The 25314-nt window shown below is 27.9% G+C and overlaps 1 protein-coding gene and 1 long non-coding RNA gene across 4 annotated transcripts; one reads left to right on the plus strand and one right to left on the minus strand.

The window, feature by feature from the left end:
• Positions 1 to 2921: 2921 nt before the first annotated feature.
• Positions 2922 to 23554, minus strand: LOC141529765 (uncharacterized). 3 transcript variants are annotated; one of them, XM_074246454.1, is made up of 5 exons: positions 23358 to 23554; positions 14985 to 15086; positions 14232 to 14366; positions 13049 to 13242; positions 2922 to 6068 (listed from the first exon to the last, which is right to left on the minus strand). In XM_074246454.1, exons 3-5 carry the CDS (start codon positions 14281 to 14283, stop codon positions 5169 to 5171), a joined length of 1146 nt encoding a protein of 381 aa, XP_074102555.1. In that variant the 5' UTR covers positions 14284 to 14366; positions 14985 to 15086; positions 23358 to 23554; the 3' UTR covers positions 2922 to 5168. The 3 variants fall into 3 exon arrangements, with proteins under 3 accessions (XP_074102555.1, XP_074102557.1, XP_074102556.1); XM_074246456.1 differs by having other exon boundaries at positions 13049 to 13239; positions 23358 to 23552; XM_074246455.1 differs by lacking the exon at positions 14985 to 15086.
• LOC141529767 (uncharacterized) lies at positions 23545 to 24791 on the plus strand. The gene is made up of 3 exons (XR_012479662.1): positions 23545 to 23664; positions 23766 to 23972; positions 24360 to 24791. It is a non-coding gene; the product is annotated as an uncharacterized LOC141529767 (long non-coding RNA).
• Positions 24792 to 25314: the final 523 nt, after the last annotated feature.

The raw sequence follows: 25314 nt of genomic DNA on the forward strand, positions 1-25314 counted from the left end.
ATTAAATTAAAGAACAATGAGGGACGAATGTTTCATAACTAAAAAAGGAACAATTTTTTATCAAAGTAAGCAAAACATTGCTAAATTATGAATAGGAATGCTTTTAAGTTATGAATTGCTTGATGTATTATTCATCTGTCTTCTTGAATTCAGCGAAACATTGTCTACTTTAATAAAGTAATTTACAGGAATGTACGTTGAACTTTTTACGGGAATGAAAACAGCGTGAGGTTATTTTTTTTGCCTCGTAGCTTCTACACGATTATTAAAATTTAAGCAGTAGTCATTGTTAGAAAATACAGAGACGAAGAAAATAGCGAGTGAAGAGTTGTTTTGATATGACATTTGTATAATAGACGTAAAAAGACTCATTGTTGGAAATTAATCTTCTATATATTTTTTTCCTTCTTCCGTCAGCAGTTACAAAAATACTCAACTTGCTATACTAGTCAATTGAAATGGAGGAAAGTTTATGCCCCTGGCGTTTCGGGTGTACCAATAGAAAACGATAATGAGAAAGAAAGTAATAAGTTCGTGACTCTGGATTACATTGATTGAATAAACTTTTTTTTCGTGTAAATTATTTCAGAATGTAACTTTGTAAGCAAAGAATTCATTTTCTTTGATTAATATATTTTTATATTGAAATATTCAATTTTTATATCGGGCTTTACTGAAACTTTTTTTATTACGAAAAAAAAATTTTTTCTATAGATACATAATTAAGAAATGACCTAGTATCTTGTGAAATATTGACATTTTTAAATATTTAAGCTCATCCCGACATTATACTCATCGAGACCTTTCATTTGAGTACCCACATCAATTTTTCATATATTTATATATTTTATATATATATATATATATATATATATATATATATATATATATATATATATATATGTATATATGAAAAATATATCAAAATGCATGTGGGTACTCAAATGAAAGCTCTTGATGAGTGTAACATCAGGATGAGCATATATCTTCAAAAACGTCTATAGTTAAAAAAGTACAATGTAATTTAACAAAAATCATTATTTAATTAAGCAAAATTTTATTTATTTGTAGTTCACAAGTCACGGCAGTCAAATAGTGACTGCAAGATTCATTGTTTTAATTAATAAAAAAATTTTTTTTAATTAGTGAAGGAAAAATTTTTTTTTCTAAATTTGTGATTAAAAAAAAAAAAAAAAAAAAAAAAAAGACAAAGTTTATTTATACATACCTTATCTTGATTGAACTGATTTTCCTCGATGGCCCAATTAAATCCAAATGAGTATCCTTCTATCTGATTAACTTCATCCGAGATCACAGTAAACTTGTTTTGAAGCTGCGTCGTTTTGTGGCTTTAATGATGAAAACCTTGAACTTTTGATCAGTGAATAGCGTATCATTAAAATTAACCATCACTAAAATATCCAGAATACTCAAAAAATATATAAATTAATTGATGTTCAACCTTGGATAAAAAATGTAAATAAAAAAGCACTTACCGTATTACTCGCGTATTATACAAGAGTAATTTGAAAATAATCGTGGAGGTAAAACTTTATCCCGTTTGTCCCATTTGGATTGCAGAATTTATGGCCAATAACAATAAGAAATTTTTTTTACGGTCTGACAATCGATATCAATGGATGGCCTTACGAGAGTTTAGAACAGCGAGATAAAAATTGTGATGTAAAATAAAATTGAACGAATCCGTAAAAATCTTTGTCATGCTACTGGACGATCAGTTGGAGATAGATATATAAAAATGTACACAGGACGCTATCGACACGTTCTTCTTCAGTGAGCGAATGCATTTTGAAAACACGGGCGATAACGTCGAGAATCGCGAATCTAAATATTCAGTCAGGTGAAAATGCATTCACGTGGAATAAAAAGAATAAAATAAAAAATTTAAAAACTTTCTAATGAATATTTAATTAAATGAGATTTTTATTTCATTGAGCTGAAAATAAAACTAGAATAAAAAAATAAAATAAGTATAATCCAACTTCCAACTCCACTGAGATAGTATTACAATTTATATATTTTTATATTTTATTATATTTTACAAGTCTCGCTTAACTTTAACGGTGAATGCTGCCAGATAAGAATTCCTATGTGCGCCATATTCGAGATACAAGAATACAAAATCTAATTTAAAGCGATAATTAAAATTTTATAATTATTTTTACGAGTCTAAAAATTGAATTCGAATTTTTTTTGGTTTTTTTTAAATAAAAAAAAAATTAGATGCATTACTTTTTTTTGAGGTGAAAACAAAAATATATATTTATTTACACATTACTCATGAAATTTTTATCGGTCGTGCTTTTAGCGATGAGAAGAGGGTCGAAAATGATGCGTACAAAATGGATTCTTCTTACAACCCCTTTATCCATATCAGACTCTATTCATCACTTTTATTGGACTTGTCTCACCAAAATTAAGGTATCATATTACACGTAGAAAGATTAAGTTTGTGATACTAAATAAAAAATAATTTTGTTTTTTTTGATAAATGCTAGAGGATTGTTGTAATGTGTATTTTTTTGTAATTTATACTCCGAGCTTAAATTTAATCTTTTAGTTAATTTTACTAATCTCTTGTTCGAGTTTAAAAAATGTTTAAATGTCCAAAGTTTGTAAAACAACCTACCAAACAAAAATAAAATATATTTATTCAAAAAATACCGAGATAGATTTTCGTCATAAATTTATTTTATGAACATTTAATAAGTCGTCCGATTTACTGTTTGAAACAATAAAAAAAAAAAAAAAAAAAAAAAAAAATAAAGACAATGTAAAAAATAAATGAAGGAATATTTTTTAAAAATAATTTATCAGTCCCGTATTTATTATCTGCGTGATAAATATTAAAAAAAAATTTTTTTTTAATGGTAGGAATAGAAATAAAACAAATCAAAATAATATTATATTAATTTATTTAATTTAATAATTATTGAAAAAAATAAATTGGCAATTAGAATTATCACCACACACACCATTACAGTGACTCTACATAAATTATTTACAATTTTGAACCACTGTCATAAATTTAAAGAAAAATTAATAACTTATTTAAATTTACATATATATTTTTTATATTATAATTTATTCGCCATAACTCTTTAACCGTCACATAATCCTATTACATATGTATTCTAGCAGTCTAATAATTTTTTGTAATATTGAATTGATGAGTAGACATATATGTAGCTATTGAATATAAGTATAATACACATACAAGTGTTGTATATAATTAATTAATAATGAATAATTAAACATTTGAAATGTTGAATATTATTTATTACTAATATGTATTCCATATATTTCAAGTATATTAACAGAAGGTCCCATATTCCAATATCGATCAATTTATTTAATGATCGTTCCATAAATGTTTAAGATAAAATAGTAATTTTAAAATACTAAATGGATTCAAACTTTGGTCTGATAGTTTTACTCAAACTTCGATCAACGAAGTAATGATCTTTGTTATTTAAATAAACAATTATTGATACTATTTCTATGCTAATCAATTTAGAAAGTAATATGTGACATTTCGAAAGATTTTATTTATTTTATTATAATTATTATTATTAGTATTATCTTATCCATCTTATTGTTGGGTAGGGTCTGTACACTTTTCATATACTTTGTTTTATTTATCTTTTGATATTTACACACATAGTATTCATAAATAGTTTTATTTTTGTGTATTTTATGTAAAAAAATATTTCGTGCTTTCGAAAATATCGGACATTACTTTCATTATCGATAGTTTTTATTTATTATTTTCATTATCGTTACACTCGATATATTTAACTCATAAATTTAATTACTTAATTAATAAATATCTTAGTTTTTACTTTTAGTATCCAGTCATTAGATTCGTTGAAACATATTTAGATAATTGTAGTACTGTATTTTATGTTATTTTAATATTTATTCTATCTTTATCAATATTATTATATTTTTTTAATTATTTAATAGTAATTAGATATGCAAAAGGGTTTTGAAGATTAATGATTAATTTTTTTCCGAGTATTTGAACTACTGATGAGCAGAAAAATTTTTTTTTAATATTTAAAAATAAAATTTTCCTTTATAAATGCTTTATTATTAGTTGTTATTAGTTGAGTATTTATCATCCAATTTAATATTTATATACTCCTAAAATGTCTGCAATGACCATTTGGTGCCGATTTGAGTCCACTGTAATTTCTCAATTTAAAAACTCAAATTTTTTAAAAGCTTTTTAAAATTGACTCTTGAAAAATTCTCCAAAATTTTTTATTTTAAAATTTTAATTATCCCAAAAAAGCACCAAATATCAGCAATTTTTCATCAAAGACATTTTATATTTTATTCACGACAATAAAATAAAAAATAATTAGATTAAAACGCTCATTATCGCCGTACATTTAGAATACTGTAATCACTCGACATTTGATTTTTAAAAAAATTCAAACAACCTTTAATATATATTCTTATCAATAAATATTTATTGTTATCATTAATTATAACCGTGAAAGTAGTTTTCAAATTGTACAAAAATAATTTTATTTTTTTTAAATAATATTGACTAATTTTTCAAAATTAAATTAACCAAATTCAAAAAATAAATAATAACACAATTATGAGAGATGATAGAAAAAACTTAATGATAATTACAAAATTACAAAGTACACTTTTCTACAAGAAAAAATTTAACAGCTAAACTATAAACATTGTAATGTTTTGCGCCATAAAAAATAAAGATTAAAAACTTATATCATAATTATACAAACAATATTCCCTACTTTAGCTACTTAATTTCTTTCGCTTTATTAATAAACTTATCTCCCCTTATTCTAAATTTCTCACATAACATCTAACATAAACTAAAAAAAAAAAAAAAAATCCCAAATCATTAATATAATTTTCTCCTGGCTCTCGACTATTTATCACCCAATAAACACAACGAAGACCTCAAAGTCCAAGCGCTTAATTAATAATTGTAATCGCCAACTAAAGTAACCCCTTAAAAACCGCCAATAAAAAAAAAGAAAAAAAACTTCTACTGTTGATAAAAAATTTTGGCTGATACTCAGTCGTTAAATGCACCGACAAGCTGCATAAAAAGTTCCACTGGAGGGTCTAGACTACTTAAGAAGAATCTTAAGCCCGACAAATTAGACACAAGTCGCTTTATATCCGAGAACTATGTCAGGCGTTTTACTGCACGAGGGTCGATCGTACGGTGATATAGTAGTCGACGTGAAAGTATTAATGCTGGAGGTGGTAGAGCTTGCGGTTGTCGTGAGGGTGGTGGTGGTTGTGGTGGCGGTCGTGGTTTTGAAGGTGGCTGTTTTTTCTTTAGAAGCGGGGACGGAATTCCGGGGCAGTGCGAGGGATTCCGCCCTGTCGACGCTAACGAGGGAAGGGGGAGGTGCTCGAAAGTCTTTGGATCGCTGATGAAGGATCTTGGTGAAGCTCTCCGCGTTTCCAATGCTTGTTCTGCTGTCACGATGGCACTGGGATTTCCCTAAGGCCTCGAGTTTTTCCGCGTTGGTCAGGACACCAGGACGGCTGGCGAGTGGCCGACAAAGAGGACGCGCAAGAACGTCCGTCCTGTCAAAGTGACAAATGCTCATCCCTTTGTCCTTGAGCAAAGGCCTAGCGAGAACATCCATACGATCGAAGTGGCAAATACTCATCCCCCTCTCGCGCTGGAGCGGCCTTACAAGCACGTCTGTCCTGTCGAACTGACAAATACTCATCCCCCTTTCGCGCTGAAAGGACCTCGAGGGCTTTGAATAATCGTTTAAAGACTTCAGATTCATCACCGGGACAATCTCCTCTTCTGGCTCGACCACTTCTTCTATCTGACCCGGCTCCAAGTCGTAGCTTCCTTCTGTTTTTCCTAACGATTGCAAGTTGACGGCGCTTCGTGTTCGACGGGGGAAATTACCGTTTTCGCTCAACATAGAGACGCTCGAGTCCACAAACACGCTGTTTTGCCGCGGACGAATTACTGCTTGACATTGCGAGTGGTCCACGCAGTGAATATTAAATTTTGAACATGAGCGCAGCTGCAACACCAACAATTCCCCTTTTTTATTAGATATTTTATTGTCATGCATTTATCAGAAAGGCTCAAGTTAAGGGAATTTGTTCGAAAGTTTTTTCTGTTAATAAATAAGTCGAAATATTTTTTAACTTTTGATTGGCAATGTTAAATCTTTATCGAAAAGTTTCGGCTGTTAAACGATCAGCCCAATAAGTCTAATGGTGTTTGAGCTGTCGATAAAGTTTTGGTATCATTTTACGGAGAGAAAAAATTCTTGGTTCTTTCAAATAAACCTTTTGGAAGTTAGATGGTTCTTTTTATACTGGCAAAAAATTTGTAACAATAGCAATTATTTATATTTTTTTTTCTTTTTATAAATATATATCCAAAATTATTCAAAATAAATATGATGGATTTAAAATATTTTTCTTACAAGTTTTTGGTAAAAATAAATTGGTCAGTAATTTTTAAATTAAAAAAAAAATGAACTATTATTAAACAAGTATATTCTTTTGTTGAAAAATCTAAATAAATTATTAAAAAATCTACTGTATTAATATTAAAACATTTGACTTTAACTTTGTAAATATTTAATATCACTAAAAGCGTAGAGTAATCAATATACCACAAACTAAAATGTCGACCCGTAGTTGTAGTTTTTCAATAAAAAAAATTAGCTCAAAGTATCAGCCGTTTGTTATTAATTATTAAAAAAATATTTCCATTAAAAATGAGGTAACTTTCAACCAACGGCCTCAAATATTTAAAAAACTTGAAATTCAAGATTTTAAAAACTCGGTGTAAAGAAAAGTTTACTTTACGAGCGGAGGGCTAAAAAGTAAAGTCGTTTTTCTGGATTTTTATTGCCGGGCAGCGTGAATATCGCATAAACTGGCCAAACGTAAGAGAGGATCCAGTGGGACTGATTGAGCTCTGAGACCGGGATGAAGTTTTCGCCTAGCGGATTACTAACAACCGCTGAGGGACAATAAACTGTTGGGAATGTATCCTGGTGATCTGACAGTTGTGTGTGTAGCATGCTTCGAATTCTCATGAGGTAAGCTGCTGGAGTAAACATTTTTTAGATGAATTTCCATAGATCTACGGCATATTTATGAAGGACACCTTTACGTGGGTGTCGAAACCTATTATACACACTTTCATGCTGGAAATATACAGAGCTTCTGATGACACATTTATCCACGTCCCGAATCTATTTAGTATGGAGCTGGTCACGGAAATCGATGGATATGGATAGGGATATTTATTACTCAAAGTACAGAACTTTGCGCATAATATAAGGTGGTCGTGCGAATTGCACAGCGACCTCGTCTAAGCGGCTAGTTATTATGGCCTTGTCATTATCTGTAGAAGATACAGACTTCTATTCTCATTTTACAATGTCACGTTGTACGATAAAAAAAACACCGAGACATATCTTCTTTACTTTATTACCAAGGTGTCAGATCCATAAAATTTTAAATTTATTCTCAATTAATGGTTTTCTTTTATCGTTAATTTATTCATTCAATTTTATTAATGATAAAACTTTTGTGCAATTTTGCAGTTTATATTTTCATCATTATTATATTGAAAAAAAAAAAAAAAAAAAAACTGAGTGTAGTTTTTTTATAGCTGAATGCATTGAAATTTTAATCACGACAAAATTTATTTTTAAAGATCCATTTTTTCGATTATTATCAAGAATTTTAATAAATCACTTTACTTTAGTTATCAATTTTGTATTATAGATTTTAATAATTAATCTTCTATTGCCTGAAAATAATATCTGTGTAAAATAAATTTTTATTGGAATTTAATAATTGTCCTTGATGATAAACAATGTTTTAAATTGATGCGATAATTCAATGAGAAAATTATTTTGGTACAAAAAAAATTTTGTTCACTATTTCACTTTAAAAATGATTACTTGTTGACAAAAAAAATGTTTAAAAAGCAAACATATACTGCTGACGTTAAGCCTTATCAGTTAGGTTTAGCAAAAATACGATGTGTGTTTAAAATTACCAAAACTTCCATCAGCAAATCATAATCTTGACTAATTTTATTTTTCAAATTTTAAATTGGACTTAACCAAACACCGAATAATAATGTTTTGATCTCGGATAGCTTTGAGTTAGTATTATTTATTAAAAAAATAAAAAATCCTTAAGTCAATTTCCCGAGAAAGTATTTTTTCGTGTATCACCACATTAATTTACGTTGATAAACATACAATGTTACTCTGCAGTAGAGTATAGAGTACAGAGTGCCAAGAAAAACATTAAGAATAAATATGATAAATGTCAATCCGTTTTCTCATCTTCATCTCTTTTATTCCCAAGTCACATTTTCGAACACGCTGGAGAATCATAAATTGTGACATTCATGCGTCGATAAATTTATATAGCACGTTTATGAACGAACAGACGTGAAATTGGTGTAAATTTACAATTGGCCGACAACGTGGATGTGTAGAGTTAAAAATGAATTGGAAATCACGGAAGAAAAAAAATTGAAATATTTAGCAAGCTTAATTTATCGTGAATCACGAAGCGATGATAAAACACACGGGGGAGGTGTTACGTCTTTGCACAGTGGTTCTGTATTCTGGAGGTAGAACGAAAAATTGAGAAGGAGGTTAAATTATACCTGGAGTACAGCATAGAGGAGGGTCGAGAGGAAAGGAAGATAAATGAGTTTCGGGTAGATAATATATATACATATATATTTTATATGGATAGCATGATACCCGTTAACTACCAAGTGCCGCAGTGCACTTTCGCGATCCACAAGAATAAACACGTTTCAAATACTACCCTGCTATGATTGTTGTTATTGCAACAATGTTTCTCGTGACAATATAATATTTCAGTAATTCATACATCGGTTAATTACAGTCCGTGATATTGATTTCTGATTCGCGGAAATTTTAATGATTCCGCAATAATTGAAACCCTAAACCAGCACCAAGAGAATCAACGTTCAGTTGATTAATTTACGACTATAACCTTTGTTTATTCAATAATGATAATAATTCGTGTGTGTGAAACTAATGAAAGTTTGATAACTAGATGGTTTTTGGAAGTTGTGTTAGATTATTCAAACTTGCTTGCTAATATTCCGGGCGATCAAACCTACGACAGATTTTACAAGCAAATAACCCAATATTTTGACACAGTTGAATTATTTAGTGAAATTGATAAGTAATTTTTAAATAATGGATCCGAACCATTGATCCCGAATAAATATAAATTTTATATATTTTTCAAAATTTATCGACGCTGGCTCTGGCGCTTATTCGAAAACTTTAAACTATTCAACATAAATAGTTGGAATATTGTAATTCCGAACTTGTAGTTTATGGCCGCACAGCGTAATCAAATTCATAACTGTTCGTATTTATGTTCTGGGATAAAAAATAACTAAGTTATTGTTAGGACTAAAATACCCGCGGCCATTTATTAAGTTATACTTTGCAGTATGCGTAAGGTACAACAAAACAGGAGTGGAATATGAATTTGATTTACCGAGTGTTTGAAGAGTAGTTAATTATTGTAGACACAGAACACCTGCTATGCAGTATGTACAGTTTCTCAGTAAACTCAAGAGCAATGAATTCGTATGCAGTGTTCCAGTGCAGAAACCACAAGGGTCTTTTGCGTTAAAGTTAATCCGCGGTGTACTTTTGGCTAATGCCGCAGATTCTCACTTGCTATTTTAAACTTTTTGTTTGGCTTTTATTAATCTTTCGGCAGTTTTTTTAGCGTGCAAATTTTAAACATCACCGTCGGGATATTTATTCCACACATTTGAAACTAAAAGTTTAACTTGTAAAAAAATTAGAGAACAAATATTGGAGTTTTTAATTTAATTAAAAACAAACAAAATTTTCAAACATTCGTAAAATTATCCCACTAATTTTTTATTTAATTTAATATCCCCGGAAAACAAAGTCTTCTTATAAAAATCCATATCGTAATTAAGTTTATTTAAAAGTTAATTGAGTTAAGTTATAATTACGCTGTTAACTAATGTATTGTCATGAGAGTAGAGCAAAATGAAGAATAATTAAATTAAAGTCTTTACTGTCTATGCATAATATATATTTTTAGGATTGATTCTCGGATTCGGTAAATCAATTCCAACAAAAGTTCTTTTTGTATGTCCAATTCAATTTAAACCGTACTTTCTGTTTGTCTAATTAAAGTTAAACTAAACTAGACTCGGAGACTTTGAACTAATTCTAACGAGTGTAACTTAATATAAATTGTTCTTCAACATATACAAAGATTTACTTTTATATTTAAAAGTTAATATTATTTGCTTTAACAACAAATTAAATACACAATAAAATAAAAAATATTATTCTTCTGAATAATTGATCATTTTTCCAGCAGGCGCTTTTGAAATTAAAAGTCTGCAAAGCTCGTTAATTGCCCGCTAAAGAATTAAAGAAAAATCTAAAGAAGCAATCTAAACAATAAAATAAATTGTCCTGAGCATCGACATTCCACTTCAATAATTATATTTAGTCCTTCCAGGCATTAAATTTAAAATAATTAGAATTTTTTACGCAAAAATTTTATTAAAAATAAATAAATATTTGCCTTTTATTTTCAAGCAACTGAACAGATTTAAAAATAATAAATGTAGCAGTAATTTGTTTTATAATTAAATTCACTGGGAAATTAATCGACAGCCTAAGTCGCGGTTTTTAGAGCATTAGTGTGCTTTCACCTTAGACTGGTATCTTCGACAGCTATCAATATAATATAGTTATAAATAGCTACGTTTAAAGAAACTGCTTTTATATTCTTTTTAAAGTTACGAATTTTTAAAATGTTGTATAAACCTCATTTAATTTTCAAGCTACTGAATAAGCAATTGAAAACTTTGGATTACTTTTAAGTCGTTTTTTTTTTCTATCTATAGAAAATTCTATTTTAGTTTTCTTGTGTGCAAGTATTATAATTTTACGAGATTTCATTACCGCGAAACATTTTTTTTTTTTTTTTTTTTTTTTTTTTTTTTTAAATAAATAGCAAACTATTGTCTTATACACATAGTGTTTTCTCATATCAGCATTATTCGCGTAAGCAAAGTGGAGATAAAATTTTTTTGGCAAGTAAATAAATATCCGAATATTATATTTGCGTGTGTTATTTTTGCGTGTGTAATAAAAGAAGCTTATGTATCTACACGTTTATGCATTTATGCTGCGTCATATTTTTTATTTAAGAGACTTACACGAACTCAAAATAGATCGTACGAAAAATGAAATACCCGAAAAGAAAAAAAATTAAACACACATGTATACACTACACAGTACATCAGTAAATTCTACTTAAAATCCCGGTTTATAAGTTGTTATTCCCATGTTAAGTCTTGGAAAGTTTAACTCATACAAATTCGAATAATTGTGAAGGGAAAAAATGATAAAATATATCCACAAGTTTTAATATTTTTCCGGCTTAAATTAAAATGATAGAAGAAAATATGGAAATTAAAAAATAAATTCTCTGTCTTGAAAACAAATATTAAATAATGAAAAGTCTAAAAAGATTAAAGCATATGAATCTACACAGTCATACTGATATGAACAGTCGGATATTTTCTAATTTCCTTTGGATTTTGTGGATCTGCAGGAGCAGTATATCTCTGTCGGAATAGCAAGTGAATTTGCATAGGAATCGGATTAACATTTGGATGGTTAAAGCCGCAGCTGGACTGCTCTAACTACAAAGCCAAAGCTAATGCCATAAAGCTCTATAACATTTGCCATTCAGTTATATTTCAAAGTATGCGTGATAATTGGAAATCGATCATGCTGGATACCTTCCATGAAACATACTCATCCATTCGTGTAGGTATATCTAATCATAATCAGTCTGGAGAATTTATGGTGTTTGCTCTTTATTATAGTATCATTAAACTGTTTATTACAGTATCATTATTTACAGCTCTTTATTACAGTATCATTAAACATCTTCTCCATTTATGATTAACTTTGTCGACGTAAAATGTAATTGTAGTCAGTTATTTTATCTCAAGTAATTTTGCGATCAACTCGATTGGCCGGTACGGAAAAAGGGGCACGGAGAGAACGTAAAAGTCTCATTTCAGAATATTGAAGGTTTGCTATCAGCGTGTATCAGTTAATTGGTAAATTAGATTAGCGTTTCGAACTAAAAGCGGGGAATGTAACTGCTATCGACATTATGTTGAAAGTTTGTGGTACTGATAGATAATAGTCAACAAGCCATTTTATATTTGAGATCGAATGATAATTGCTAAATGCTGGATTTGGATAGATAGCATAAAATAAGCATTTACTTCTCAACAAATTAAACTTCTGACATTTTTGATAAAAATCGGTCACTAAATATCGCAGACTTTTTTAACCGATGGAATTTATTGAAATTATACAGATATTAATAATTAATGACTAGATGATCGGGTTCATACATTAATATTCTATTAGAATTAATGTCTTGATTTAAATCTGCGTACATTTATAATATTTACGAAGATCAAAATTAGTAAATTACGAAGATAAGAAATGAGTAGCGAAAATTACTTTAGAAATATAAAAAGTATCAATTTTTCTGCACGATTTGTCTGTAAGTATGTCAATAGTCTGCTTTTTTCATAACGCTATTGTATAAATTCTGTAATGGGTCTATAAAACTCTTATATGTTGACATTCTCGCCTGCGGGTCGTAGGTCAATACCAGACCTCACGTCTTATATATTTATTTAAAAATTTAAAAATTTATTTAAAAAAAAAAAAGTTTAATAAAATTGCTAATATAGTTTATGGTATAATATGATTCTTCCAGACTCGTTAAATTTTGGACTAGATCGTTTCAATAAAATCAGTGACGCGTCCAAGTTTCAGTGAAACCCGATGTTAGTGCTGACACAGATAGATAATCAAGGATATTGTTATTCAACGCGCAACAATATTAAATCATTAAAGCAATATAATGTGTCACTTACAGGTGGAGGATCAATGGAGGTACAACTGTTACGATGTTGTTGGAATTTCGGCTGGTAGGGTTCTAACATCCTTATTTTTCCCCACCGGTTGAAGAATAGAGCGATGGCACCTACCCAAAGCAGCAGAACAAAGACTACAATAAGCGCTTCTTCTGCTCGCACCACTACAACTCCACTCGGTCTTGGGTAACCTGCTTGAAAAATAAATGTATTACATACGTAATACAGATTGATATGATCATTTTTTATTTTTTTAACTAAATTGTGCGAAAAAAATTTAGTTTTATTGTGAATTTTGATTTTAAATTGATATTTTTAACAATTAATAATTCATAAAAAAATCTATTTCATTTTTTTTAGAATAAAATAATAAAATTGAATTTTATAACAAAGCTAAAAATAGAAAAAAAATTAATTAAATTCAACTCTCTTTTTTTCCCGTATTTTTTTTAAGAAATATTTTAATATTTGTTTCTAAATATGACTTTAAGAATGAAATTCATCATGAGATAACATTTTTTTTTTTTTATTTTTCAGGGATAGAAATGAAACTTCTGACTGTTTATACAACAAACTTTTTTGGCTTTGTATTGAGGTTATTAAAAATATTCGTACTGAAAAGTAACTGTTGTTAAAATTTTTAGGTTTATACTAAAGTATCACTTTTATTATTTGTCCATTACTTTGAGCTTATAAAAAATGAATAGTCTGAAACATTAAAAACCAAAAACTGACTTCTACACATGAATGAACGCCAAGTTATAAAGTTCTTGTCATTAAATCCATATAATCTTGAAAATCATAAACGCTGAGTTTAATGTCGAGGAAATAATAGAATATAGTTATAGTTATTATGTTACAAACTTCATGCTCTGAAATTTACGTTAGTAAAATTATTTTGTAATTTTTTATTAAAAAATAACTGGATGGTAACGTTTTACTAGGGGATTCATTTTTTAATTTAATATTTTTGACATGTCTGACGTTTATTAAAAGCACTAGAGAGGCTTCGTGATTTATGATTTAATGAATCGAATTAAAGTTTCATTGAAAGTATTTATAGTTTTTTTTTTTTTTTTTTTTAGAGAGTTTAGTACCAGCCAGACATTATGTGTCAGACACAATAAATAAAGTCGGTAAAGGTAATATTGAATCTATTAAGAGTATAAAATTAGACACTCACGTCCTGGATAAGTGGAATTTATTTCGGCTGTAGAATCCAATTCCGACGACATTGAGCCAACAAGGATGGCGGGATGCCTATCCTCCTTTCCATCCGGAGCTTCTTCCAGCTCCAATTCAATCTTTGTCACGTTTCCTAAAACAAAATAAATTAAAAGGGTCTATTGTATTATAATTTAAAATTATAAAGTAAAATAATTGTAGGGATAAATTTTTTTTCCTTTCGGAAAGATCTAATAGATTTGTCACTTTTATCACATCTAATCGGTTCGTGACAAAGGTGCGTTGTCAAAGATTCGTGACGGTATAATTTTATCATAATATCTCTGAATTATTACCAACTTACGTAAATTACACAGATAAATTATTAGGGATTAAAAACAAATTATTTATATTGCTCGTCAATTCAAATCTGAAAGATTTAACAGTGAAATTTATTTTTATCCATCAGGAATTTAAATCAGAACGTCCCAATTAAAATTAAATTATATTTATAATTTATATTTCCAAGACTAATTTTTTCACTCGATTATTTTGAAATTAAAAATAGATTGTTAAAAAATTTCGTAGGGTATTAATTAAATAAAACTAAACTCTGTCGATAAATAAATCAAATTGATCTGGAATTTAAAATCGAAATCTTGAACGAATACCATTCAACAGCGCTCGGTCAGTTAATAATAGAAAGAGTATTTGTATATCTTCCGCTACAAGATTTATGGGATTAAAAAAAACATAATCTAACTACTCTTACCATTTCCGGTCAGCTGAACCCTAATCGGTGTGATTGTAACATGCCGATGGTTCGTATGCCTTATGTCACCCTCCACAATGGGTTATTTTTACGAGTCTTATCCTACAATCCACACAAAAATTCATTTTTACTAAAACTAACAGGCGAATATTTGTTATTATTTCAAATATACAATGAATATTAATTCTAATATTAATATCAATGTTTAAATAATTCATAAAAAAGGAAAAATAAAGTCTGTCTTCACCAGGCAAACAATATTGACTGATTCTATCAAACGTAAACCATAAATATTTATGCGAGGCTATAAAAAGAAACTGTAAATGGTCTATGAAAAAAAAAGGTATGATTGATTGATTGGAATTTTTTATTTGCCTGGAATTATTTTACGATACTCCAGTTCTGCGCTAGGATTGGATGAAAAATCTAATGGATGAAGATATAAGCTAAATATTGCTAATAAAGTATCTTTGATGATTTAGTATACAGCCAGCGTGAGTATTTATATCGAGGGCTCTGACATAAGTCCTTATTGGATCGTTCAAGACTCATAAAAAAATGCATGCAAGGGATAAAGCTCTGAAGAAGTGGAATAGATGAAAAATAAAGAGATAACACGAGAGAGAGATGTGAAGGCCACAGTGTTTGCCACACATATAATAACTATAACTTAATTCCGCGGTTCAAGATGATGAGGTAGCTACTACTACTACTACTGCTGCAATGCTATTTTTATGAATCCCAGTTGAAGGTTTTTTGCAATACGTTTGAGTAAACCGTTTAACCCCGTGGATTTTCTCGAAAGATAAAACTACAAAAGTTATTCGTGGATTTACATAATTCGAGGTTACACATTCGAGGAGGACTCTTCAAGAGAATAAATGAGAAACTGGGGATTATGTATGGTGGAGATCATTTGGAGCTGTTAAATAAGTATTTATGGAGGGAAAAAATTGAAAAGTTGGTCTTCTTATCGACCGTTTGTCTTCCTGTCAATAATATCGTCAAGAAGTAGGAATCAAATCCTTTCGCCCTTTGGTAAGGATAAAAACTATGGAATTTATTGGTTAGATAACTCAAATGATTACTCCAGGGTTTTTGTATCATGTCCCACATATAAATTTAATAAACAAAAAAGGCATTTGACATGATATTTCGTTTTTATTTCTAAAAATGATAATAAAATTTAAGTATTGTGTGTCTGTAGAAAATTTAGCCCTGAGACGTTGTTTTGTTGAGTTTCTTTCCCAATTTATTATTTTATTTGTTTTTTCTGTCTTAGTTTCTCTGTATATTGATGTTCTCTCTCAATAAAAATGTATTCCTCCAGAGTATGAGTTTATAAATATAACAATAAAGTGTATTTTATATTGTATTATATATAAAGTAGATAAGAGTAGAGAGAAAAGCTAATGATTTACTCGCGTGTCTAAACAATCTCAGCTTGATTAGATCTTTATCATTACACACTTATCGATCAAAGTTTTATTTCTGAGCGTGCATAGATTAAAAATTTATCCAAGTAAATTTTGGTGACAGTAATTTATTAAGAAATTATTGGACTGTAAACATCGTCGGTATTTGTTATTTATAGGGTAGCGATTTATTCTCGTGAGATTAATTTTATATTTTATACGCAGTGTCATAAATTTCTACGCTGAACGTTTTTTGGATAAAAAAAAAAAAATTGAACATAAATTTACTTGATTTTTAAATTAAACATTAATGTAGAACAATTTTAATTTGTATAAAAAAAATTTATCGCTTATTTAAATATATATTTTTAATTGAACAAATTAGATTTATATTCGAGAGAGATTGTTTTTATTGCGCGGATAATTGTTATCGATTTACAATTTATGAATACAAATGACAACAATTATCCTTGAAAATAACTTTAACAGTAATTTCACAATAAAATATTTTTTTTTATTTTATACAATTTATTTTTTTTTCGTAAGACTTTATCAGAAAAAGTTGACAAGAAAAATAAGACAAAGTTTAAAATCCCCTAAATAAAATCTTAATCACATTAGTCCTTTATTTATATATTTCTTGGATTATTTATAAAATGTGTTTTATATAAATTAATGTTTATCTTTTCAAAAAGCATAAGCTTCGTGATTTGAAAATAAAGGGATTTTGTTTTATAAATTCTCCAAACAAAAATTCCTCAAATTCTTGACCCAATACTTGCTTTATGCATGTATGATTTACAAATGTATATTTTCAATTTAGTATCATAAAGAATTTTGATCTTTGAAAGACAAAATAAATTGGTGTACAATAAACAGATAAACAGTGAAAGTATCTACGTTTGTTTGGATTTAAATTCGATTTCTATATCCAAGCGTTACATCCTTTGAGAGTCGAAAATGTAGAATGAAGCCGCGAATAAGAAAAATAGAGCCCGGTAGATCAGAAACATCAGAATGAAATGGAACAAAACGAAACGCGAAAGTAAACTTTTCGACAGTATTATCAAGACAGTCAAGACCATCTGTTATCGAAACATAAACTCGTAAAGGTACTAGATAAAAGTTTGCTTAGAAACGAATCTCTTTTTTTTTTTTTGTACTTTTCAGTTGGTTTTTTTTTAAAGTTAACTAAACAAAGAAAAATACGTAACTCTATAAACATCAACTCGTAAATCATGTCAATCAATCGATAGAATGTTTATTTATATTTCACATTGTGAACTTTAGTAAATTTAGTTTCGAAAAAAAAAAAAAAAAAAAAAAAAAAAAAAAAAAATATATATTTTACTTTGAAAAAAGACTAATAAGAAAAGAAAGAAAATTAACCCAGCAAAGTCTAATTTTTTGCTTAATTAGCTTCGGTAGTTTGAGAGTAAATCGAAATACAAACTTGCCTTATCACTCTCCAGGCAGTCGAGCTAAGCAAAAGTGAGACCATGGGTTATCATGTAGATTAATATTTTAACAAGGGCACGCTTTAGGGTTTGTTTGATAAAGGATTAAATAAATAAAATTTACGTTGATGATATTTTTGTCAAAAATTAAATGTCTAAATTGACAATTAAATATTTTGCACTTGAACTTTTTAATTAACGTACATAATTTATTAATTTTTTTTGAATGAAATTTATATGGAAATATTGTATAAGTTGTTTAAATTTTTTCTCTTCTTTTTCATACAGAACATTACTTTAATATTAATAAATAACTAAATTTAAAAAGTTATCTCAACTTTAAAATATTGACAATTTCTGACCCTATACAAATATTTTTCTAAATTTATGAAAAACAAAAAATAAAAATTCAAATTAATGCAAACGAAATGAAAAGTTATCCATTAATAGTCTGTACACTAAAATACTAAGTAAATAAACATGCATAATGAAGAGAAATCAATCCTGACGATTGTACCCGCAGGATTCACAATTTCACGAGTATAATTACATCGCAAATATCTGGTTGAGTTGCATGAATTTTAAAACAAACATAGCGTATAATTATATACGACTTGTGATAAGTATTTGAAATTGAAATGAAATAAAATGCTTTTATCAGCAACGTTTAAATATTTGAATACTTAAATAATTAATTAATTTTTAGACAATTATTGCAACTATGATTTAAAACACACTTGTGGCCTGGATTTATTGTTTACAAGTACGAATAATTAATTAAATATAATATATACTTGGCAATTAGTATGATTAATTACGTAGCATATTATAAGCATTATGTCTGAGAGCTCTCGGATGCTATCACAGGAATATTCACCGAGCCCACAACAGAGGCTGAGGGAAAATAGATGATGGAGACAGCTTACATTTGGGTCCAGTACACAAACGTGTATTAGTTTGACCAACAACCGACTACGTTAATTTTGGCTGTGTCAACTTATACTCCTAGAGTACTCGCTTTGTTGTGGTGAGTTCAATTTTATTAAATGCATGATTAAATATTCTGTCATGTATTAGGTATTATATAATATATATTGTGTGCTACTCCCAAAACGTTTTGAAACTTTCGATATAATAACATGTTTATATTTAACTCCAAAATACTTCAGTACTTTTCAGCAGACTCGTTATTCGCGATAATTAATAGCATGAACATAAATATCTTTATTTCGCGAAATTATTGGGGTTGTATGATGATTTAGTGGAAATATTTAATAATGGTATTTTAAATTACATTCAACGCGCTAAAATTTTATGTGAAATAATAATCTCGATGTTTTAAGGGTAATTATTTTACTAATTAATTTTACACGTCAATGAACAATCCGATGAATTTAATAGAGATTTTTTTTATGATTAAAATTTTATTTTAAGTTATTGTTATTAATTTTATTTATTTTATTTCTGATTTATTTTAAAATTTTGGAAATAATTATTGTAAGCCGAATTTAAATACAAAATTTTAGTGATTTAAAATAATTAAACAAATATTTTTAATTTTTATAAATTTTCTAGTTGAAAAATATTAAAAGATAATTTTTTATATGAAAAATTAAACTGTTGATTGTTTTTATCAATATTTTCTAAAATATCATTCTGAAAAAATTTTTTTCAGCACGTAAGCTTTATTATCCCCCAAATAATATTTATGAAAACGTAATCCCTGTTATCTATAACACTGTCAATCTTGAGTAACTTGCAGATATTTAATAATTACTTTATTAATCCACTCGACAAACTTTCCTCAAAGTTATCGACAAAGTCAATAAATTGAAACTTAATGTTTACTTGTAAAAGTTCTTGATAGTTTGTTGATACCTCAAGGCTATATCCTCGATATGATATTTATTGTATTAACTCGAATTAACTCTTAATCAATGGATGCGATCGACGTATTCTCTTATATGATATGAAAACCTATACGCGTATTCAATGACTATCAACGGGATTTCTATTCCTTTATTATAGAGCTATCACTTACTTTCGCAAATTGTGTTTTCATACTACCCCGTTAAATATCAAGGGACTGTAACCCAAATATTATGTCATCTTACAAAAAAAGTCTCCAGTCTAGACACTCCATTAATAATTACCATCGTCCATTTTTCTATATCTCCTATCTCTAAATATTAAATCCCGCAATTAATTAACCAGCGACGAATAAAATTATTAAAAGTACGAAAAGGTCATGCAATTACTTTATCGAAATCTAAATAATATATATTATATTAAATGAGTTATACAAACAGGTTCGACATTTACGAAAAATCCTGCTTCAATGTAGTTTATTTTTATGATATCGATTCAATAAATAAGTTTACTTATAATTCAATATCTAATGCATCTTTACACTGCATTATACACAGTATCGATTCATTTGAATGTGGATTTAAAAATTAACTTTAGTTTACTGTTAATTATTAATATTGATAAATATGATTATAAAATAAATAATAAAACAAGACATGGCAAGCAATAATTATTCGCTCGTTACTGTATTTTAGACGAGTAACTCCAACTCTAGACATAACAGGAGAAATATCGGAGCGTAACCTGAACTTTGAGGGTAGAAGGAAGTGCACTTTGGCATACATCCGACATATGGGAGTCGTCTATCATCTTCAACGCTATAAGTAGTATGAGTGTGGAGCAGAGAGCTTTTAAGTCACGAGAGCACCGAGCAAATGCTCCGAGTATCTATCTACATGTCTGTATATACCACATAGAATAAAGATGCGTGCATCGGACAGCCGTACACTTTATATACATGCACTTAATTTCTAATACATACAACGTGTGATATTATGGCTGTACGGTTAACTCCTCACTGTTTAGTTAGGTACTGTATATTCCGTACTGTGTGCAATGTCTGTGTCTATAAATATGTATGTGGATATTTCATATGCATAATCTACGACTGAGTACATTTATTTTGTTTTATACATCATTTACTTTTATCCATTGTCTTATTTTTAGGTCTCAGCTTTATTTTTTTTATTATAAAAGATTTTTTTTTTTTAGTTAAAAAAAGATAATTGACTTTATTAGTCGAAGGAATTAGACTTGATGAATTAAATTGGCTTTATATCTTGATCTGGATGAGCGAAATTTATTAGTTGTGAATATAGGGGTAAAGATAAAGTATCTGTTTTATTTAGAAAATAAATTAAAGCTCGACAATTCGCCCGAATGTCACCAACGAAGAAAACAACCCAGTTGGAAAGGACACGGTTTATTTTGGCCTACGAAAACTCTACCGGTCATTCAGAATTTATTGTCTTATCACTTTATTGACTCGACGGGTGAAGATAAAAAATAAGGTATCTCAATTTTTGAGGACGTTACGAGGGTCTGAAGAGTAAAAAACAGAGAAATCACCCGCACCACTTCTGATATCCTAAAAAGTCACTTAGAAATCCTGGTGATTTAACGCGAAATTTTTTACAGGAGAACAGATAAAATTTTATTTCTAAGGTTAATTTTTTAGAGTGTTTACATTCAATTTTATTTTTATAGCACACTCTAATTATTTTAATTTTTATAATAATTATCGTAATTATTCATTAGAGTAAGAGCAAAAAAAAAATTTTTAAAGTACATCTCTTTTATTAATAAAATGTTGCAAAACGGCAAAAAGAAAAATTAATTTTTATCAAAAAATTTGTAACGTTAATTTTATATTTTATTTTATTCCTCATTCCACAGATTTTCACTATCTATTACACAGATGGTCATGTGGGAGTAGTTTTATAATTTGCAATGGATACTAATAATTTTTTATTGTAATTTTTTTAAAGTGCAAGTTTGAATGTAAAAAAAAAAAAAAACTTGAAAATTAAATCGTATTTTTAAGTCAACTTTTTTTTTTCCTGGCGTATTTTAATTGCTTTATTTTCCGGTATAATTATTTATCAGAATCAGAATAATAAATACTTAAATATATTTATTTTATTAATAAAATTTTTCAAAAGTCAAAGTCATGCAAAAGTTAAATCAATTTTTTAACAAAATTGCACCATAAATTTTGTATTATTTTATTACTTATTACCCAGATGGTCAAGTTGAGTTGTTTTATAGTTAAAAATTGATATCAATAATTTTTTTTTACACTTCAAGTTAAAATGAAAAAGAAAACTTGAAAGTTAAATCGTATTTCTTAGCAAATTTTTTTTTATAATAAAATTATTAACTTATTGAAAAATGTTTTTCCTTTGTGCCTTGTAATGTATGAACACATAATCTATGAACATGTGTGTTATTGAAAGTACTGCAGTGAAAGACAAATAGTAGGTATGAATAAGGATTGTCCGGAACTGAAGTGAAGTTCAGCCAAGTAAGAAGCTTTGCCAGGTTGTCAAAAAAAAAAAAAAAAAAAGTAAAAGAAAGAGCAAAAGAGGAAAGATAAAAGAACATGAACCGGAATAGTATTTTTCTATATAATACCTCATACTCGTTGCTAGCTCAAGAAATAAACCATCCTATATTTTTCATGTTATCTTTGTACCATACGTATTTTTATTTGTATATAATACTGTTGGGTTCTGTTGTCTAGATTAATTGCTTTTTATTTTGAAATAAAATTTTTTACTTCGTGAGCTTTATTTGCAATATAAACTAAAAGCACTTTTAAACAACCGCAATTATTTATTATTTATGCGGGAAGTAAAAACATTAAGCATTAAAGATGACCGCAACCCGGTAGGTGTTTTATGTGATGTACATCGGGAAAGTGGTGAACAGAAAAAAAAGGTTAAAAAAGACCCGTCAAGTTGTAAAGAAAACCATTAAGTTAGGTGGAACAATAATGAGGCAGTGCTGTAAAAAACACAGTTTTATTTTTTTATCATTTTTTAATGATCATTTTATTCAGATCGCCGGAGAAATAACCCAGAAAGCTTTTTTAATAAGATTAAATGGACGGAATGTCATTAATAATTACGTCAGAAATGGCTGAATATATGGGTATGAAATTATTATATATTATACTAAAGATAAAAGAGAAAATTTGCGTTATCATTGAAATTTTTAAATGGAAATTATGTCATTGAAATATTGTACAATGATATAATTCGTGGAAATGTCATTTCTTTAGAACGCAAACAACACAAAGGTATAAAAAAAAAATGATAACAATAAAATGAAAAGCGAATTATCTAATTTAGCTGATTGATAATCAATACTATGACGATTAGTCGGTGTAATAAGCTTGTCATTGGGAGATGCCAATAGCAGAACAATTTAATGATAATAAATAATAATAATAGTGACCAATCAATCAAATAAATTTAACATTCAATACTTCTCGCTTTTTTTTTTTTCAATTAGTAATTTGTTTGCAATTTTATTAAAAAAATTTATTTTTTGAGGATAAAAATCTGGTAGTGAATTCTAAGTGATTGATGAATATATTAATTAGGAAAAGTATTTATATAATGACTCACCAATTTAGAAGCTTCTTTATCAGCTTGACCACCCCGTTTTTGAGTTTTTAAAGGAAAAATAGGGATGCAAATAAAATTTCTATGGAGAACATTGTCACGATATTTTTAAACTCGAAAATAAAAACAAAAAAAAATAATAAAATAAAATAATAACACGAGTTAATTTGTTATCTGACGATGATCCGAACGCGGAAAGTTACTCCACGTGACTGAAGATACACAAGTATCCATCGGCAGAACTATGGATAAGTAAATTGGTAACATTGCGCAGGTCGTATTGTTGAGCGGTTGCTTAGTGAAAATAAAGGTGAGGGTAATAACTACCCGGTAGTTATTATCTCTTTTTATTTATTTATTTTTATAATGTATGAAAATCAGTTTTACTTATTTTATGATAATGATATTTAGTAATAATACGCTGTGAGTTTGGCGAACAGTTTTAAGGGTAGTCTAAATAGAAATATCAAGTTTGTTGGAATTCCTCTCGAGCCTCAGTCTTGTCTATTTAAGTGAGATATGGAAATAGAGAACAGAGGAATCCAAACTCTCAACTATCAAAAACATACCGTCTGGTATAATTAGCATGTCACATTGCTACTTCCAGAGATACTTTTGGTAAGTGATTTATTAACTGTGGAAGAGGGAAGAATCATTTGAATAGTTTTGATACTCGTAAATTTGGAATTTGATATAATTTAAATTGGAATTTAATATTTTTTAATTTATTATTGATTTATTCAATTTAATTACTGTTAAAAAATTTTGTAATAAATTTTATTTCACTAGTAAAAATAAATTCCAAATATTTTCTCATTAGTGTTTCGTAAACTTTTGATTTTTTATCTGATTTGACTAATTTAGCTTTGCAATTAAATAAATAATAAATTATAATTTAAAAATTATAATAAATTAATAAAAAATTAATATTTTTGTTTATGTTCAAGCAAACAAAAATAAGTTTAACAATTATTAATTTAAAAACTTATTAATTAATTTTTTAAGTTCTAGAAGCAGAATTCGAGTAAAAAAATCCAGTCCCGGTATTCCTGATAATATTATTAGTGCATTTGATACTCTAGAAGATCAAGAGAGTCCTCTCTGATGAAATAAATTATTTCTGGATTTAAAAAAAATTCTTTATGTCCAGCTATGGGATTAAGTTTAAATTTTACTGCACCTACTGTAGGAAAAAGCTTCTTTATATTTTTAAAGCTCAGTTATAAATTGAAAAATAAAAAGAGAGCTTTTTCAGTACAAGAGCGTAAAATACATGCGACTTACTTATTTGACCGGCGGTAAGACTACTTTATACAGAGCTTTCGAAATCTTGTATTAGTACTTAAAGTTATAAATGTTGTATTAATAATAAAAACTAGTCATCTTTATCTCACAGATATTATCCTTAATTTTTTTTTATCAATAAAAAAAATTATACTGAAATCAGCTGATACCTGACAATTTTTTTTTTATTTTTATTATAAATTTGTTATAAAAAATATATATATATATATATATATATATATATATATATATATATATATATATATATATATATTTTTTTTTTTAAATTCACACTTGTAATTTTTTTTATTAAAATTTATCAATAATAATTTAATAGTTATAAAAATAAAAAAAAAGTTGACAGATGTCTGAATTTTAGTATCATAAAATAATTTTTCATTATTGACAGCACATTCACATTTTTTTGCACTAATTATTGCCACTGATTACCGAACACTAAATAATTAAACAAACACAAACACTCATTTATTCACTGACACAATTGTAACAATGAATTAAAATTGCCACTGACAATTATAATACTAAAGTTAGCCGACGTTTTTAATTTTTTGATTTTTTTTCAATAATTAAATTAAAATAAAAAAATATTTTTTTAATAAAAAAAAAACTACAAATTTGTAGATGTCGGCTAACTCAATTCTCATCTGACAATTAC

This window comes from Cotesia typhae, unplaced genomic scaffold, assembly GCF_013202065.1.
Source record: "Cotesia typhae breed Kobodo isofemale line unplaced genomic scaffold, CoteBio_Ctyphae contig_48, whole genome shotgun sequence".
Taxonomy (NCBI): domain Eukaryota; kingdom Metazoa; phylum Arthropoda; class Insecta; order Hymenoptera; family Braconidae; genus Cotesia; species Cotesia typhae.